This window comes from Acipenser ruthenus, chromosome 18, assembly GCF_902713425.1.
Source record: "Acipenser ruthenus chromosome 18, fAciRut3.2 maternal haplotype, whole genome shotgun sequence".
Classification (NCBI taxonomy): domain Eukaryota; kingdom Metazoa; phylum Chordata; class Actinopteri; order Acipenseriformes; family Acipenseridae; genus Acipenser; species Acipenser ruthenus.
In genome coordinates, this window is record NC_081206.1 from 3,874,780 (window position 1) to 3,893,063 (window position 18,284).

The 18,284-nt window shown below is 39.7% G+C and overlaps 2 protein-coding genes and 1 pseudogene across 3 annotated transcripts; 1 reads left to right on the forward strand and 2 right to left on the reverse strand.

Moving 5' to 3' along the window:
* The first annotated feature begins 2,779 nt into the window (after nt 1-2,779).
* On the forward strand, nt 2,780-8,088 carry LOC117425790 (histamine H3 receptor-like). The gene is made up of 3 exons (XM_034043071.3): nt 2,780-3,096; nt 3,801-3,967; nt 4,962-8,088. The coding sequence occupies exons 1-3, from the start codon at nt 2,856-2,858 to the stop codon at nt 5,817-5,819; spliced, it is 1,266 nt and encodes a 421-aa protein (XP_033898962.3). The 5' UTR covers nt 2,780-2,855; the 3' UTR covers nt 5,820-8,088.
* A 125-nt stretch (nt 8,089-8,213) lies between these two features.
* On the reverse strand, nt 8,214-12,934 carry LOC117427689 (uncharacterized protein SCO4629-like). 2 transcript variants are annotated; one of them, XM_034046027.3, is made up of 6 exons: nt 12,549-12,934; nt 11,818-11,906; nt 10,632-10,755; nt 10,347-10,499; nt 9,654-9,830; nt 8,214-9,215 (listed from the first exon to the last, which is right to left on the reverse strand). In XM_034046027.3, exons 2-6 carry the CDS (start codon nt 11,887-11,889, stop codon nt 9,097-9,099), a joined length of 645 nt encoding a protein of 214 aa, XP_033901918.3. In that variant the 5' UTR covers nt 11,890-11,906; nt 12,549-12,934; the 3' UTR covers nt 8,214-9,096. The 2 variants fall into 2 exon arrangements, with proteins under 2 accessions (XP_033901918.3, XP_058846875.1); XM_058990892.1 differs by having other exon boundaries at nt 11,787-11,906.
* Nucleotides 12,935-15,097: 2,163 nt separating this feature from the next.
* On the reverse strand, nt 15,098-18,108 carry LOC117429728 (mitochondrial ribosome-associated GTPase 2-like; annotated as a pseudogene).
* Between the last annotated feature and the right edge of the window lie 176 nt (nt 18,109-18,284).

Here is an 18,284-nt window from a genome sequence, read left to right on the forward strand (position 1 = left end):
GGTGCATTTACATTTTCCACAACAAAGGCAGTGCTGTTCGGAGATATCAATCCTGTTCGTATTACGTTGAACAAGAGAAGCTGGTCAATTAGACTAGTGCCTCTGCAAACACTCCTGCTGTGTTTAGTCGTGTTTAGTTCATTTTCATTGTAATGATTACTTTACATTAAAGTGGGATCCTCGCGTCAGGGAATTACTGCAAAAAAAAAAAAAGGATTAAAGTGTCTGTTATATGTTATATCGTCATTGTTTGTAGCGCTTTAGACGACAAGAAGAATCATCTTTCTATTAGTTTAAATAGCACTTCGAATAACTTTTTTGTTTTTGCTGTTTCAAACTGTACATTCAGGTAAACTGTTAAGAAATGTTGTTGCACTTTGTATTGCTCCAAATATTGTGTTCAGTATGGTGCCAGTAAACATTAAAGTGAATTCAAACAGCTCCATGCAATGCTGAAATAGGAGGGCTACTACAACCACAACGTAAGGTCAGGGTAAGGTCAGGATAAGATCTTTTGTTTTTCCAGATTTGTTTTCAGGCATTGCACTTCAACAATGAGGTTGGCGTTTGAATGCCTTCTGGGTAAACGAAGCAGCGTGACGACTGGAGGAGGACGAGAAGTCTTGGATCTGCATCTCATTTTCTTTGGTTGCACCGGCTTCCTTAAATAGAGTCATATTACAAGCTTTAACTGGTATGTGATCAAAACAATTCATAATGAACACTCATGACTAGATCCGTAATTGCTTTTTAGTAAAATAAGTGTGTCCCATTCATTGTTTCCAAGCAGGTTTAGTAGTCTGTCTGTGATGTAGGAAATGCGTTACTCATTTTAAATTCATGCCACAGATCCGTCAGATTAATCAAGCCAGTGATTTTTTTTTAATTTTTTTTAAAGATACAGCTAATAACGTTTTATGTACTTTGATAGGAGCTGTTTAAAGCATCCTTTGTTATGTGATTAACCTTTAATTGCAGTCAACCGCTGCGAGGTTAATTGAGTCTTTATTGATGTCTGTGTTGTTTGGGGTCAGTTCAAATAAAGGTTAAAGCAATCAAATCATTATAACGTGTCATTCAAAAAAGAAAGCTTTCTTGTTTCGTAGAAAGCCAAAATGTTTCTGAATGGGATATCAGAAAAAAAAATGTACTTCTTAAAGGCCCGCTTACTTTTTGTAATTGTTCGAATAAACCAGTGTTTATTATTATTATTATTATTATTATTATTATTATTATTATTATTATTATTATTATTATTATTATTAATAATAATAATAGTAATGATAATAATAATAATAATAGTAATAATAATAATAATAATAATAATAATAATAAGTCTCTGTGTTTAAAGAACCAGTATGCATTTTAAACTGTGTCCGGCTGATACGACAGTTATAGGTGTTTGTTTTTAACGATGTATATCACTCGTATTAGTTATACATGTCTGTATGCTTATCACATAGCTTCATCACCTGATGTTGCAGGAGACATTTTGAATTGCAAATTAATTTGCACATTTTGAATCTATGCACGTCCCTGTGCAAATAATATGTCTGGGAGGCATCAATCTGTTCTGAAAGTCTAGCTTTATATTATTTGGCATCATTTTTGTTTGTGAAGCCAATTTCCCGCCCAGATCAGTTTAATTTTAAGCTTTTTGTATCTCATTAAATAACATTAAAGTCTGTGAACACTGCACACAATAGTAATCTGGTTACAATAGTTTCCAAAGCTGTCAATCAACAGTTTCCTAAAAGCATCAGAACCCCTGATGCAAAGGAAAGCAAAGCAAAAAGTGACTTTCTGTGTTTGGGTAAAGTTGCTGTGAAAGGATACCCTCAGCTGCGTGAACAGCAAAGCACTCAGTCATTTCATATGTGCCATGCAAGTAATGTGGGCTGTGGTGGTTCTCCCTGCTTATTAAAACAATTTAGCGTTTGATTGCTGCTTCTCTGAGATGAAACGGAGAAAGCAGCGCAGCTCTCTCACGGATAGAATATAGAAAAAAAGTACTTAACTTCACTTTGTTCCTGTGGATAAACCTGCTTTGATCTGCAGGCTGCTTGTGATCACTGTCTCAAAGAAATAACATTTCCATTTAGATTTCCATGAAAACCCCTGACAAACAGGTTCTGACATTAAAAAAAAAAACCACGATACGATCTGCATGCAAAAGCATCGCAGTAGGCAGGGATACAAATTGTATTTGAATTGGATCTAAAATACATATAGATCTGGTTTCAGGTCCAAAACATCGGCAAACAATACACCCAGTAATTCAGAACGCATTATAGAGTCCGGAGTCTTCTGAGGTTTGAAATGCAGCGAAGATTTAAAGAGAAGGTTCGCTGATTCTGAAGCATCTCTGAATGGGGGTGGCAGTAGTTCATGCTGTGTTTGTTTTTAACAGATCACATTTCTGCTTTGCTTCCTGCACTATACCAATACACTCATTAACAACAGACGGTAGCCTACCGGAATGTGCATGCACGCGATTCTATTTCACACAGCTCGAAAACACAAACAAACAAACAAACAAAATAAGTCACGGTATATTGTTTCTGATCGACAGTTGATGTGGAAATGTTTTTTTATTCAAGCAGCAGACCATATCAGATTCTTCAGGGAAAAAAAAGCTAATGAAAATATCAAAATATGCGGGCAGATTGGTTTTGAATACAGAGTCTGGCACTTACAGTAATACAGTCTCATGTTATTTCATTACAACCCTCACTCTTGGCAGCGTGGTTGAATGGTGTGACCTGGCACTCGAGCGGTGGTCCTGGAGTAGACTGCGCCTTACCCGCGCACAGACTGAACAAGAGGATTATTAATATTAGAGTCTCGGTGCTGAAATGGACAGCTCCCGTGATTACGAGATGAACAGGTCAGAAGCGGTCGGTAAAACGGGACATTTATTTAATGGGCCGTACTCTGAGCTATGGACAATAATTCTCAGTTTTCTTATTGCTTTGCTGGTCGTCGCCACGGTGCTGGGAAACGCTCTGGTCATGCTAGCATTTGTAGTGGACACAAGTCTTCGGACCCAGAATAACTTTTTCCTGCTAAATCTCGCAATTTCTGATTTTTTGGTCGGTAAGATACAACATTTCTTTAATATTATTATGGGAAGTTGTAATGCTAATATTGTATTTATTAGAGAGAAACCATAATTTTTAGTTATTATTATTATTATTATTATTATTATTATTATTATTATTATTATTATTATTATTATTATTATTTATTATTTTAATTTTAATTAAAAGGACAGCATCATTTAAGTTAAATGTTACTCATACTGCAGTCATGTTCTGTACATATTTAGCATTATATATAGTTACATTATATTTCTGGGGGAAAACGATATTAGTTAGTGTTCTGCAATGTCTTTCTTTCAAACGGTTTCCTTCTTAAGGGGGTCCATTTCGAGGTACAATATACATCTACTGCCCGTCTTATCCTTGCTTTTGATGATATAGTATTACTTACGCATACAGTCATACAGTCTAACATCAACTAGAAAAATGAAACACATGGACCAATGGACTCGTACAATAACCAGAGGGGTTGATTTGAACATTTTAGAGCAGTTACAGCACCAGGGAATCCCCCTGACTGCAGCGGGGTAATCCCAGAATAACATATACAATGCTGTACGATGCGCTAAAAGAACCACCTCATGGCGTTATCAGAGAAACCCTCAAGTTTGTTGGCAGATTTTTTTGCTCACTTAAACTGGGAACATTTCAGTTACTGTAGGAACATTAAAACCATGCATTTTCCTTTCCTTCCTTCAGGAGCACTTTGCATGCCTCTCTACATCCCCTATGTGCTGACTGGAAAATGGACCTTTGGCAAGACCCTCTGTAAACTATGGCTGGTCATGGATTACCTGCTCTGCACCTCTTCAGTGTTCAACATTGTGCTGATCAGCTATGACCGATTCCTCTCAGTCACCCAGGCAGTAAGTACAGTCGTGTTGACTGCAAGGACAAGTGTATGATGAGCTAGACAGGAGAGAGTACAGGGCACTTATTTCCACCCACAGGGATAATATCAGAGCTTACGAACACCGCCCACTTCTATTCATCTACTGCTGGAAACAAGACAAACTGTTTCTCAATAATTAGCTTTGTATTATAATTCCACCGAATCATTATGGAACATAATGCCTTTGAATCCTTTGCAAGCAGGATTCAAAGTTGTAGCCTGATGACCCTGAATTGAGATTGCTATCAAACAAGCAACCTCTTCCTTCTTGTTAAACAAGTGCATATTTGTGGAATAGTTGTGAAATACTTTTTAATGTGTTGTCTGACATTTACATCAAAGACAAATGTTAAGTGTTTGAACAGGTTTGTATAACCTGCTTGTAAAGACGCCTGGGAGCTTTGCAACAAGTTGTAATAGATGCCCTCAATTCCGTTGACAGCTGAAAGAATTTGTTCAGACTCCACACCGAGCTTATCTATTGAAAGGTCAGTCAGCTATTGAAGTGGTTTTGCAGAAAACTGATTTTAGAATAAGCCAATTCCCCACATGATGGTACTACTGTGCATTGCTCAGGCTTTTTCAGAGTGGCCTTCAATAATTCCTGTGGTTATTTAAACATTTCAATGTAGCCAGGATATACTGCTACTGTTTTTTTTCTTTTCTTGTTAACATCATTATTAATGAATTTATTCTCAAACTGCAACTCCAAGATCACCATCATTTTGCATCAGCGGTCTGTTCCTCAGTTTTTATTTAGCGACACAGACATGGTGAATTGGGCTGGTTAAGAATGTTAGCAGTAGTTTTCACTCACACGTTGTTTGAGCATTTGATGTCAATAGTGTTATTAAAAGCTTCCCAGCTATCAGGCACCTACAGCTTCTTACAACTGTATTCAGCACTTTACCTTAACAGATACAGTAAGTAATGTTGGCAACACTCTGCTTGCTTTTTTTTATATACAGGTTGCATACAGAGCACAACAAAGAAAGACGTTACATGCTGTTTCCAAGATGGTTCTGGTTTGGGTCCTGGCTTTCCTATTATATGGACCCGCTATCATAGCATGGGAGCACATTGCCGGCCACAGCATTGTTGAAAAGGAGGAGTGCTATGCTGAATTCTACTACAACTGGTACTTTCTGATTACAGCGTCCACTGTGGAGTTCTTCACACCCTTCATCAGCGTGACCTTCTTCAATGTGAGCATATACCTGAACATCCGCTGGCGGACCCAGTCTCGACAGGCATTGAACAAGGAGACACGGGGGGTCGAGCCCGAAGGAATCGGTCTGGATCCACTCTCTGAACTCAGCACACAAGACAAGGAGCTGAGCCAAAGCAAGCCCATGACATCGGTGCCAATGGGTCCATGTCTGGAGCTGGAGGGCAAAGCTGAAACAATAGACTTGATGAATCCCGGAGACCTGGCACCCAAAGAGAAAGATGCAGAGAAAAGTAAAGGTGTCGAGTTCTCCCAGAGACTGCCCTCGATGATCAAAAGGACGAGGGCCATTTCACAGACCAGTGCCCAACACTTCAGGCTACTAAGGGACAAGAAGGTGGCCAAATCTCTAGCCATCATTGTTTGCACATTTGGGGTCTGCTGGGCCCCATACACCTTGCTGATGATCATTCGGGCTGCCTGCAATGACAGCTGCATCTCCAGGTACTGGTACGAGGTGTCCTTCTGGCTGCTTTGGATCAACTCAGCCATCAACCCTGTCCTGTACCCGCTGTGCCACTCCAGTTTCAGGAAGGCTTTCATGAAGCTTCTGTGTCCGAAGAAGTTTAAAATGAAGGCTAGTTTACGAAGTACATAACTGCGAATGGCTTGTCCAAATTCATTACACAATTGTGCCGTAGTTCCTCTTTTGATCATATGGGATGAAACACATGACAGCAAAGGACGGAGCCCTTTACGTTTTGCAGGAAGATGCGACCCAAGCAGCGAAGAGTATGACATTATTTCTGTATGAAAGGGAAAGAGTATCTTACACATTCAGTATGGAATGTCAGTTAACCTCTACAGATACATCTTTGTTAATGTTTAGCAGGGCAGAAAATATCATGCCCATGTTTTTAATCACGCTCCGAAATTCAAGAACTATGGGATGCAGTATAGCCTGCAGTTCAGAAGTTGGGACAGAGGACTGAATTCTACATTGGGACATTGAGAATGCACAAGGAACAATGTCATACTTGGAAGGACAGTTCACCATCATTGTCTGCACATGAATATTTTACCATTGGATAGAGATAATGCCAGGGGCCCAGCCTGTACTACTGCTTGTGACATGGCTGTCATCTGTGCTTTCATTTTCATCTACATTATTTTTAGAAAAAAACAACAATGTGCAAATTAATGATTTCATCTCCCAGAGTTTCTATAAATAAAAGAAAGTAGTGCACAATTTTGTTTTACTGAACCCTCTCCCACCTCTATCTCTTTCAAACAATAAACTTACTGTATCTTATTTCGCTGCCAGAGACAGGGAACCATTTACTGTGTTAAACATGACATGAGCATGTTGATGCAGTTATAAATGGACACAGCTTCGAACTGATGTAGGCTACGGTGAGCTGTAGCATTGACAGCTTATATTCAGAATGGAATAGATCTGTATCATGTTTTCAACCGTACCTCGAAGTACCCAAGATTGTTATGAATTTTGTTTTTCATATACAGAACCTGGCTTTAGTTTTCAGCAATATATTAGTTTCCAGCTTAACATAGTAATACCTTCAGTGCTGGGCAACAAGACAATCCAGCAGGAGAGCACACACAAGGTCAGGGGATGAATACTAATCATGTCCTTGCTAGAGGTCTGATGGGACAGATGCTATTCAACACAATAGGTGATAGAGGGTTCAGGCGCACTTTTTCTTTTTTTGCCTCAGCTGTGAAATTTGTATTTGTGTACATGTCTTCCACAGTTGATTATCAAAATGATTTATCAGACATATACCTGGTATATGCTAAGAATCACCCCATGCTAAATGCAGTCTTTATAGCTATTACTGAACTTTTAACTCATTTCAGTATTGTACAGGTAACGCAAGTAGACTAGAGCTGCCACTCCAGTGTACTTTAACTGCAATGTAACGATTTGATACTGTGACTGCAGTTTGGCATGGCCTCAGAGCTGCATTCAAGCTGCAGTTGTGATCATGATGAACTGTATGCTGGTCTTTCTGCAGTCTGATGCCATTCTTTTGTTATTAAATTCAAATTTGAAAAAAAGTGGTCTATCATCTATTTCCACTTTCCATCTGTTTGTACAAAATAGTATCCATGTTTTATTTTTAGTGTTAGGGTCATTTGGAAGTTATTTAAAAAAAAAAAAAAAAAAATCATTTTTGACCAGCAATATTGGACCTTTTAGTTCAACTCCTACCTCTGTGACAATCATTGGCAATATTAAAACCTCTTGCAAGTATTCTGTTTTGAAGGTCCAAAAAGATTTCCTATATAATCTGCTTTGGGCTTTGCTAAAAAAAAAAAAATGTAATTAGTGTATTAGAGAGATGCATGTGATACAAAGGCAGCCCTCCTGACCCACCCTTTCATAATCAGTGATTACTGGCAACACATCTGCATGAATGCATTCGTTTCAGGACTGTGTATTTAAGAATGGTCTCCAGGATTCTATTATAAATGTATCTCTTTGCATTTCAACATCTGCAGTGCAAGCAGTGGGTTATAACAATTAGCAAAGCAACAGCGATTAGAAAATCAATTTCTAAGAGACAGAGTAATTACAAATGTAAAAAGGGGGTTCAAAGGCAGGTGGCCTGGTTTTGTAGATTATTCTTTTCTTTGTGAAAATTGTTGCTCTGCATAGCCATTGTATAGATGAAAGTACTTATTAATCCTCATGTTTTTAAAATGAGTCTTTTTTTTTCTGCCTGGCCACATCATGTTTTCCAATTGAGTGCATGTCTCTTATAGTTCCCAACATCAAAGAGCAGAATGGGATATTTTGAATAAAATAACAACTGAGTGGAGAGGCTGCAGACCTGGTTAACATGTGCAGTGCTGAACTACAGTGCAGGCGATCATGCTGTATTCACAGAGAACGTTTCTGTTAGCCTTGAAACCCAATCCCAATTCCGCCGAATTTGAGTCACTGTTATTCACGGCGTTGAATTAGCAGCAGATGAAATAAACACATTTTGTGAAAAAGCTCCTGGTAAAATATTCAGCCTGATTCATGTTCTGCCTGGAAGGGTTATTTAATGACAAATTAAACAGTAAATCACTTTGCAGTTTACTATACAGTATTTCATTTCCACTGTTTCACTTTGTCATGTTTTGTTACAACACTTTATCTGTGGTTGTCGGCTATGACTTCAAAACACTCAATCAGAACTCAAAGATAAAGCTGGAAGAAACTAAATCAATAGACACACTTTCAAGTGATGCTTCCTTCTGTACAGTCACACTTTTCTGTCATTGTGATTTACTTTACACCTAGTTTTAAAACTACACGTTAGTCATATGGAAGGACTGCATAATTCAAGCTGCATGTTGCAGACCACTCAGCATGGGCTAAGTGAGACTAACCCACCAGGAGCAGCTGACCTACTGCTAAGTTGCTTAGCATACACAGCAGCTGCCTTGGTTACAGCAGGATTCAATGGGACCAATTATGATGCTCATTAACAGTTGAATATAATTTATTCAAAACAGTTTTTTTTAAATAAACATGGGCATATTGGGGTTTTTTTCCGTTAATGAAATTATTTAGATGCAGGAAAGCACTGACATTGTGCAACAAGAATGTAATGTTTTAAACATACTGAGGCAGGAGATTCTTAACACTTAATCTAATTTTCACAAGTGCTCGGAACGCATGAGGGACTGGGTCGCATGCTTCATTTTCCCACCTACAGCACAGCACTGCATGTCTCTTTTGCATTGATCCTGAACAGCAGTTTGACAGCGAGTTGAAGCCTCAGCCTTCCACGTGCGAGTATGTTAAGCAGCACATTTCTAGACATAACAGGGTCTATTTCATTGATCTAAACAGCAGCACATCTCATCCTGAGATAAAGTATTAATACCAGAAAAGGAAGAATCCTTTAACTTGTGCCACTTCATTTAGGTCTATAGCCTGCTTGTAAGAACCACTGATAGGCATCTAGAGCCTCAGACGAGATCTCCTGTTCCACCTGAAAGCCTTTCTGAGGATAATCCCGGATTCTTTCAAGAACACCTACGAGTAAAAAAGAAAAAAAGAAATCAAAAGAAAAAAAGAATAAAAGCTATACCGGGTAGTTCAATTTAAGCAAAATTATTTGGATACAGTTAAAGATGGTAACATTTACAATCCTTTTGCTTCCTCAAATGCAATGGATGGCTTTTAATATCTATACCCACTCCTCCCCCCTTATGATCATTGTAATGAGACTTTTACACATACTCTACTTCCAAACCACCTACTGAGCAGCACTTCTCTCTTACTAAGTCTAAGTACACTCTATTAGTAATTTATACTGCATCTGCAATGCATCTGTACCCAAGAAGAATGCAAATGAAAATTGAGGGACACTCTCAGCAGATGCCACGAGAGCTCTGTGACCTGAACAGCTGCCAATCAGTCCTGCTGGTGCTAGTGGATGGCTGCGCCACCAAGGTGAAGTTTTCCCCTTACCTAACATGTATCCGATGAGGTCCTGCATGCTGCCCACTTGGTGGTTGGGGAAGCCTTGGAGCTGGAGCGCAGGGGAGGTGACGATGGCTTGTGTGTTCTCTGCAGGCCACTGCTGCAGGAAGGTTGCATACACCCGCCGCTCCATGAATGGCTGTTGGACCAGTATTACCTTGCAAGCTTGATTACATTAAAAAACAAATAATAATAATACATTTGCATTGTATTGTACTGTATTCAAAATATCCACCATTTTTTTTACATTTAAAAATGAAAATGCTCAAGTACAGTAATTAATTAGATTATCATATAAAACAAACCATTTTGTTCAGTAATGCTTCAATGCTTTGTGCATTGATAATACGTCCTGTTTAACCAGTTTAAATGAACCCCGCTGCCAGCCCTGTTCATTGTCACAGGCCTCCCCCGGAGACAGAGGGGTCAATTAATCCTACTCAAGCACTCAAGTCCTTGCATGTCCAAGAAACACACAGTCTGCAGGCAAGAATGTTTCATGAATTGATGAGCAAGTAAAAGCTTGATGAATAGGGCCCACAAAACAAAAAAATTCCTTCTGGACAACTTTGACTGTTTGAACTGCAATGCCTCCTTGTGGATCAGTGCTAGCATTACACCAACATGCATGCACTCTGTCTCTTGTTAAACTGAAGGCCAACTGGCAGTGCTGTACCTTACCTGGAATACTTTGCTCCATCAGTACTTGATAGGAAAACCTGATGTTCTCCCCTGTATTGGTGGCTCTAGTCTCCAGCAATATCCTGTCCCTGGGGACGCCCATTTTAACAGCAACATCAGTGAAGATTTCAGCTTCTGGACGCTGCCAGACACCTGTTAAAAATATGATAAAAATGATTAATAACAAATACAAAGCGGACCACAACCAGTAATCAACAAACTACTTGCACGGCCGGCACTGTTACCAGATGAATTTCAATTTACTAGATTCAGCCTGATTGTCACCTGCAGTCTGGTTCCCCAGGTATCCTGTAAACAGCAGCCAGGAAGCCCATCCCTCCAGGAACAGGCTGGCCGATCGCTCCGCAACCCGAATATCATGGCAGCCCAGGCCAATTATCACATCACTCTGAAAGGGAAGTAGCAACATAGGAACAATCTTTCTATATTCCACATCCAGTCTTATCATAAGGATCCCGGTATCAACCCAGCTTGTCCAACAGCGCCACCTGCAGGACGTGATGTTGGTAGCATCTGATATCAGAACTTTTCCAGCAGTTGGAATATAAACTAGAGATGCACGCTCTTTGATTGTTACATGAGTGATTGGTTTTCTTTTCAAATGTCAATTTCCTTTACTATGGGCCAGACAACAGATCTGACTGACTGGCTTTGATAAAGAGCAGAAATTAGGTGCTCAGTTGGCAGTTGTATCCATATCCAAGCGTGTACAAATTATGAATGTTTTTTTTTTTTTTGGAAGTACAGTACACAAAAGGTTTAAATGATTAAAAAAGAATGTACAGTATTTCGTTTACTTGCTTATTTTTTCATTTAAACCTTTTGTGTGCTTCCAAAAAAAATCATTTTTTCATTTTTGTACACTGCAGTTATACCCCCTTTCAAACCTAATTATATATATATATATATATATATATATATATATATATATATATATATATATATATTCCAAGGACTTCCTTTTATCAGCAGTGTAAAAAAATCTATTAGAAAACCCAAACCACGGTTTGCTGAACCTGAACGAGGGGGTGGTGCATCTGAACGAACCTGAACGAGGGGGTGGTGCATCTGAACGAACCTGAACGAGGGGGTGGTGCATCTGAACGAACCTGAACGAGGGGGTGGTGCATCTGAACGAACCTGAACGAGGGGGTGGTGCATCTGAACGAACCTGAACGAGGGGGTGGTGCATCTGAACGAACCTGAACGAGGGGGTGGTGCATCTGAACGAACCTGAACGAGGGGGTGGTGCATCTGAACGAACCTGAACGAGGGGGTGGTGCATCTGAACGAACCTGAACGAGGGGGTGGTGCATCTGAACGAACCTGAACGAGGGGGTGGTGCATCTGAACGAACCTGAACGAGGGGGTGGTGCATCTGAACGAACCTGAACGAGGGGGTGGTGCATCTGAACGAACCTGAACGAGGGGGTGGTGCATCTGAACGAACCTGAACGAGGGGGTGGTGCATCTGAAGGTAGTTCCACAGCACCTGTGCACAGTTCTCACACACATCATCCATTCCAGTTACATCGCCACCTGCAACATAAAATCCCCAGAGGAGACGTCACAGCCAGTACTGCAGACAGCATTTCTGCTTCGTCAGGTACTTACAATGACCTTTGGGACTTTGACATTCGCTTCCTTTCCGATCTGAACCCTTAAATGCCCGTTTTGAATGACAAGAAGCATAACAACAAACAGACATAATGGAGTGTTAGGAAGCCACTAGGACAAGGCATCACAAAGTGCTGTACCTCAAAGATACAAAATATTCCCTTTATAGGCACAGCTTTTTGACAATCGAATAAAGTAAAACAGATAGGTTTAATAACTTGCACACACACACACACACACAGATAGATAGATAGATAGATAGATAGATAGATAGATAGATAGATAGATAGATAGATAGATAGATAGATAGATAGATAGATAGATAGCATATAAATAATACAGACGTGCATTGCATTTGCCTGAAGAAGAGCAACATCCAGTAAGAACATGCATTACAGTATTCTTTTAGAAGAAAGATTCAGAGCGTGGTGGTACATTTTCATATCAATAACAAGGATAATCAGCTTCATTGAATAGCCCTGCTGAGAGCAGTGCACTGTTACAAAACACATCATGCAAATACTAAAGCGAAAGTATTCATGCAGGATTCCCTATTGCACTTACCTAGCACTACCGGCTGCAGAAAACAGCAGTCCCGTCTCTAAAAAGCCTGCTACTACCAGGCCAATCCATGCATCTGCTTTGAAAAAAAGGCCTTTAAATATGTTCGTGCTGTGATATCTTTTTTTAGGCTCAGGATAGATTATGTGCTTCCCTTTGTTTTCATCACTCAGTGCCTGTCATCTGACCCGTCACAGCATGACTCAAGGTAGGATATCCTCTGCTCAGCTGACCGGGTCCCCATTTACTGTCTGGAAGCACAGTCAGCAGGAATGGAAAGTAAACATCAGTCACTAAGAGCTGAATGGATGGAACCACGCTGGGGATATTTTACAGGACAGAACAAAGCACTCAGTGCTGCTGCTGTTGTTGCCTGCACTGCTTAATGAAGCGGATGTGCTTCACTGTTCCTGAACCAGCCATGTGGAGCGCACTGTCCTTTTTCATTTATATAAGTCCTTCCATATACTGTATATATGAAAAGGGGTGACTGTTCTATGCAACATGTACTTTATTGTTACCTCACATGGGAGCCCGTCCTGCAAAATATACAAATGAGTCTATTTGTCCTGAAGCATTTTCAGTATAAAAACAACAGTCTGGGCCCAATAGCACACAGCAGCAATACAGAATGCATTACACAGTTCAGGGTAAAGATAAGTACTGTTCATATCCATAGGCATGTATTTGTCATGTTCTTCATATGTATATAATATTATACTGCACTTATTTTGGTAATTAAGCTGATATTTTTATTTTGAAAGGCATCATGACTAGTATTACACTATGTGAGAAATCACCACGTTAATTTTTAACCAATGAGAATGCAGCATTTGGTTTTGACAGACCCGCGCCCTTTTAAATCAGTCGGGATCGACCATAAGTCCCGCCTCTTTTTCGGTCCCAAATTTGTAGTTTGTATGCAATTATGGCAGCCCCACCCCAGTTCAAGGCCATGTTTGTAGTTTTAAAGCAATAGTTTTAAAGATTATAGTTTCAAGTGAATTTTGATCTTAAGAAAACAAATTGTTACAGTAAAACAAAGGTATAGTTTGTGCTGTATTAATTATCTCAGAAAAATAAAATAAGCATTGGGTGGGGGTACAACTTGTGGTCTTGAGATAAGAAAAACTAACAAAAAACTGCCTGTCTGGGTTTTATTTTGAGATGCTGTTCAAGAGTTTGCTGTAATTCATTTAGTTAGGATGAGAACAGTTTCAAAGCTGGAAATGGTAAACAATGTCCTGTATGGTATAACTAGCCCCTCTCAATAATAACATTGAACACTTCTCCTTACACAGTATGTCACTCCCCGTTTAAAAGTTGTCCACTCATAGGGCTGTTATGTATTTACAGAAAACTGCACGAAAAAACTATTGTGGATAGCCTATTAAAAAGTGCTCAGAATAGCGGGGTGTCAGAAAACAAGTGCCAACTTGGTAAACAGACCAATGCACAAACCTACGATGAATTTACGAGAAACAGATTGGTGGCTGATGACGTTCAGCACATTTTAATAGTGCAGGTTTGTAACCTTTTATTTTAAAACTGTATTTTTTTTTTTAAGTAAATACATTGTAACAAAGTTGGACATTGTCTGATACGACAGACAACAGTCAAGGTTTGTTTTATTTATTTTTACAATGTTTTTTATTTCAAGTAAATATATTGTAACAAATCTAAAATCCGACCACCACTAGTGAAGGCTTGTAGCACATTATCTTTGACGTTTAAATGTTTTTCATTTTTTTCTGAAATAATTTTCAAAAAACTGTGTACCCGTTTTTACCATTTTGCAGTAACACTTAGTTTTATTTTTATATATTTTTTTAAGTAAATGCATTGTAATAAAGTTGTACTCCCACCCAACGCTTGTTATTTGTCTAAAATAATGAATACAACACAAACTCTATACTTTTATTTTCCATTTTACTGTAAAGATAAAACAGAACTTACTTCTGGCCGAGCCTGATCGGTTTAAAAAAAAAGGGGGGCAGAGCACCTGTCAAAACCAAATGCTGCATTCTCATTGGTTAAATATGAACAGGGGGATTTCCCGTGTAGCGTAATACTACTACCATGTGCATCCTGGTGATGTCATAAAGGAGCTTGTCTTCTGCATCCTGGTGATGTCATAAAGGAGCTTGTCTCCATTCATTGGGTCTTGCTTAGCTTCCTATTTTGTAAACTGGTCTCATAATAAAACATACATCACTGTAGCACTGACCTGTTTTTTACACAGTTTTTTTTTTTATTCTTTGCAGTTGATCTCTTATTCTGACTTGGTTGTTTCTGTATGTAAAATGCTTTGTCCAGACACCACAGAACAAAGTCACATTAAGTACTGTGAATGTTTTAAAAAGTCAGGAGGTCTATAATAACCCTTTTATGATGGACACTATCTATTTGCATGCAATTTTATTCAAGTGTGTCATGGACTTCTCATAATAAACAGATATGAAAAACACCATTCATTCACTTACAAGAATGTGTGTTAATAAATATAAAAGAATGATTAATTAATTAATTAATAAATAAATAAATAAATTAATTAAATAATAATAATGTCGCCAAAAATACAATGCATAGGCATGATATATTAAAAAAAAATATTTAGATAATAAATACAGATCCATAAAGCCACAGGAAGTCTTTAAAAACTTAATGATTTTAATCATTTATCAAAGCATTCAAACAACTCATGGGATATAGCTGTGTCCTCCAGGCCCATTATTTGCCACTGTGAAGGTAATACTCTTTACCACCTGACGGGCTGCCCCCCTGCACTCTCCTCTGTCTGGAGGTACCCATCGTAGAGCTCCCGGAGGTGCAGTATGAGTTCCTCCACGTTGTGCCCAGTGAGTGCAGATACGGGGATGATGCGCTGGGGCACTCGGCTCTGCAGGGCAGACAGGTTGGCTCGGGCCTCGGGGAGGTCAATCTTATTGCCGCTTGGACAGCCCGGTCTCACACTGCTCCAGTTCAAACCTCAGGTCCTGCAGCTGGGCCCAGGGATCAGGCCCAGACAGGTCCAGAACAAACAGGAGGAACCGGCAGCGCTCGATGTGGCGCAGGAAGGAGATCCCCAGGCCGCGGTTCCTGTGCGCTCCTTGGATGATCCCAGGAATGTCTGCAACTTTATATATATATATATTAAAAAAAAAAACTGTATTAACACATTAGATAGCTACAATTAATACATGGTAAAAGGATGGTTAAATGTGCAATTAACATGTCACAACAAATGACAGATACAAAGGGCTGTTCATGTTCTGGTCTAGTACCAAATTGGCAATACAGAAAAGATTGCTCCCACAGTATTTCATTGTTATATTGAGGGGCTCATGCAAGATTCGTTTTTTTCCTACTGAACAGAACATTAATTAAAAGTGGGAAAAAAAAACCTAAAAAGTTTTACTTGAAATGTACTTTCAAATCAAAAACTGAAAGTGAAAACTGTATTTAGTAAATAAATACACATTTTGAATATTAATAATACCTGCCACTTGCTCGTGGTCCTGATACTGAACGATTCCAACATGTGGATTGAGTGTAGTGAATGGATAAGCAGCTACGGCTGGTTTAGCGTTTGAGATTGCTCGCAAAAGTGATGACTTTCCAGCATTGGGAAATCCAACCTGGAAAACAAAGACTCTGACATTAGGAGAGAGGGAGATACACATTTCAGAAAAGAAACAGACATGTTAAGTGAAATATCCACAGCATGCTAAGGAAGAACTAAATAAAATGGCATTTTTCTTTTTTCAATCCCTGAATGTTGCTTTTTGCAAGGAGAACTGCCAGATATCTACCATCCCAGCGTGTGCCATGGTTCGGAGCTCCAGTTGCAATACCCGCTCCTGCCCGTGCTCCCCTGGAGTGGCTTTCGTCGGTGCCCGGTTCTCATTGGACAGAAAGAACCGGTTACCTTTGCCACCTGTTCCACCGAACGCAGCCACATACTCCTGGCCATGTTTGGAGAGGTCTGCCACCACTGTCCCGTCCTCCTTCACTATGGTACCTAAAGGCACCTGCAACACAAAAGAAACCCTGCATGTAATCTACATTACAGTGTGCAGCTAAAACAAATAAAATACACCGGGTTGACACAAAGACACTTACTCTAATGTAGGTATGGGCCGCATTTCGTCCATAGCAGTTTTTGCTTCCCCCAGATTCTCCGTCCATACCACGATACAGCGGCTCAACCAGTGACAGAGACTTGATTTGTTGGTCAACTGAAACAGCATTGATGGAGTAAAAAAAAAAAGTAAATCATTGTTGCAGCAACAGCACTCACGCTAGTCTAAATCTATACTGAGCCTTAACGTGACCACAGTTTCTCATGCATGCATGCACACTGGAATGTCAATAAATACATACCTTTTATGATGATGGTCCCCCCGTCTCCTCCATTTCCACCATCCGGCCCTCCAAACTCTTTGCGAGGCTCGCTATGGAACGTGCTTGCTCATTTGCCTCCCTTTCCCCCTGTCAAACTCACTCTGCGATGATCCACAAAGTAGCGAGTCTGTACACAGCAAAACAACAGCTCCAGAACTACAAGACCTCAGTTAAGAAACCCATAACACAATATAAATGTATCTGCAATACATTTTTAACAGAGTGCTTTCACTGTGTGGTGTAATTAAATGACACATCCTAGTTTAGTAACACTGTCACCTAAATAATTTTGGAGACAGGTGTTCAACTGAGGCTTTCCCATTTGACCTAACTTTTTACTTACCAGCTTCTTTTCTGAAATGTCCCTTTTCCCTTTGAGTTCTCGGGACTTTGCACAATTAACACAGCTAGTGGAGAAGTATTCGACATTGCTGGTTCTCACAAGGTCTCGTTCTATATTTGCATGTGATGGTAGCCTCAACGTTGCGGTTAACACCATGCTGCCTGACGCTTTCCTCCTGAACAGCCGCGTACCTTCCTGCAAAAGCCACCTTCTCAGGAACAGCGCGTGGGGCGCCAGCATCATCAGTCGACTCTATCAACACAACACAGTAACATGTTGAAAATGTAACACTGCGTGTTTAAAATGTTTTACGTTTAAATGTTGCTTTGGGTTATTTTGCAGTGCAGCTAAATTCTGTATCTGTAATTGAACTTTAACACTGCACGAATAAACAATAGCGTGCAGGTCAAGGCAGAAAAGCAGGGGTGGGAGGCGCCGCGCGGGGGAGCACTGCTGTACCTTGTGACGACACTCAGTGCCCTGTGTGTGACTGCGTCCAGTATACACAAACTACACAAATAAACATTGACAAACATTAATGTAATAATAATAATAATAATAATAATAAACTCCGGATGTATTCTGAGCTGGGTCTTTGTGCCATGTTTTTCTGTTTTGTGTGTAAAACTTTCAAACCGGAGAACCCGTTTTAAATATTTTAATGATCATTTGATAGGTCCTCGCTAACATTGCAGGTGTCGTATCTGTTTCCAGTGAATGAACCTTAGTTTTAAAGATAATATTGCACATTTCAAAAGCCACTTACCCGTCTTGTCTACTTCACTTCTGCTCACACAGGCACGCAAAAGAACCTGCCGAGTACGGCAAGCACCGTGAAGTATACTTTCGTACTAAACGCGTTTTGGTATAGTCCAAAAACGTTTTGCCTTTTCAAATTCAGGTCATCACTGGACGAAGAAAATGTCACTTGTGTGTCATCTGATATTTACCATGTTGTTTTTGAAACACTGTAAATGCGTGCTTATTCATAT

Excerpts from the sequence above, each read along its gene's own strand:
- LOC117425790 (XM_034043071.3), top strand. The coding sequence starts at position 2,856 with ATGGACAGCTCCCGTGATTACGAGATGAACAGGTCAGAAGCGGTCGGT. Across the intron at positions 3,097-3,800 it reads AATTTCTGATTTTTTGGTCG|GAGCACTTTGCATGCCTCTC; the intron begins GTAAGATACAAC and ends TCCTTCCTTCAG. Across the intron at positions 3,968-4,961 it reads TCCTCTCAGTCACCCAGGCA|GTTGCATACAGAGCACAACA; the intron begins GTAAGTACAGTC and ends TTTTATATACAG.
- LOC117427689 (XM_058990892.1), bottom strand. The coding sequence starts at position 11,885 with ATGATGTGTGTGAGAACTGTGCACAGGTGCTGTGGAACTACCTTCAGA. Across the intron at positions 10,756-11,786 it reads TGCACCACCCCCTCGTTCAG|AGTGATGTGATAATTGGCCT; the intron begins GTTCGTTCAGAT and ends CTTCCCTTTCAG. Across the intron at positions 9,216-9,653 it reads CCTCATCGGATACATGTTAG|GTGTTCTTGAAAGAATCCGG; the intron begins GTAAGGGGAAAA and ends TTTTACTCGTAG.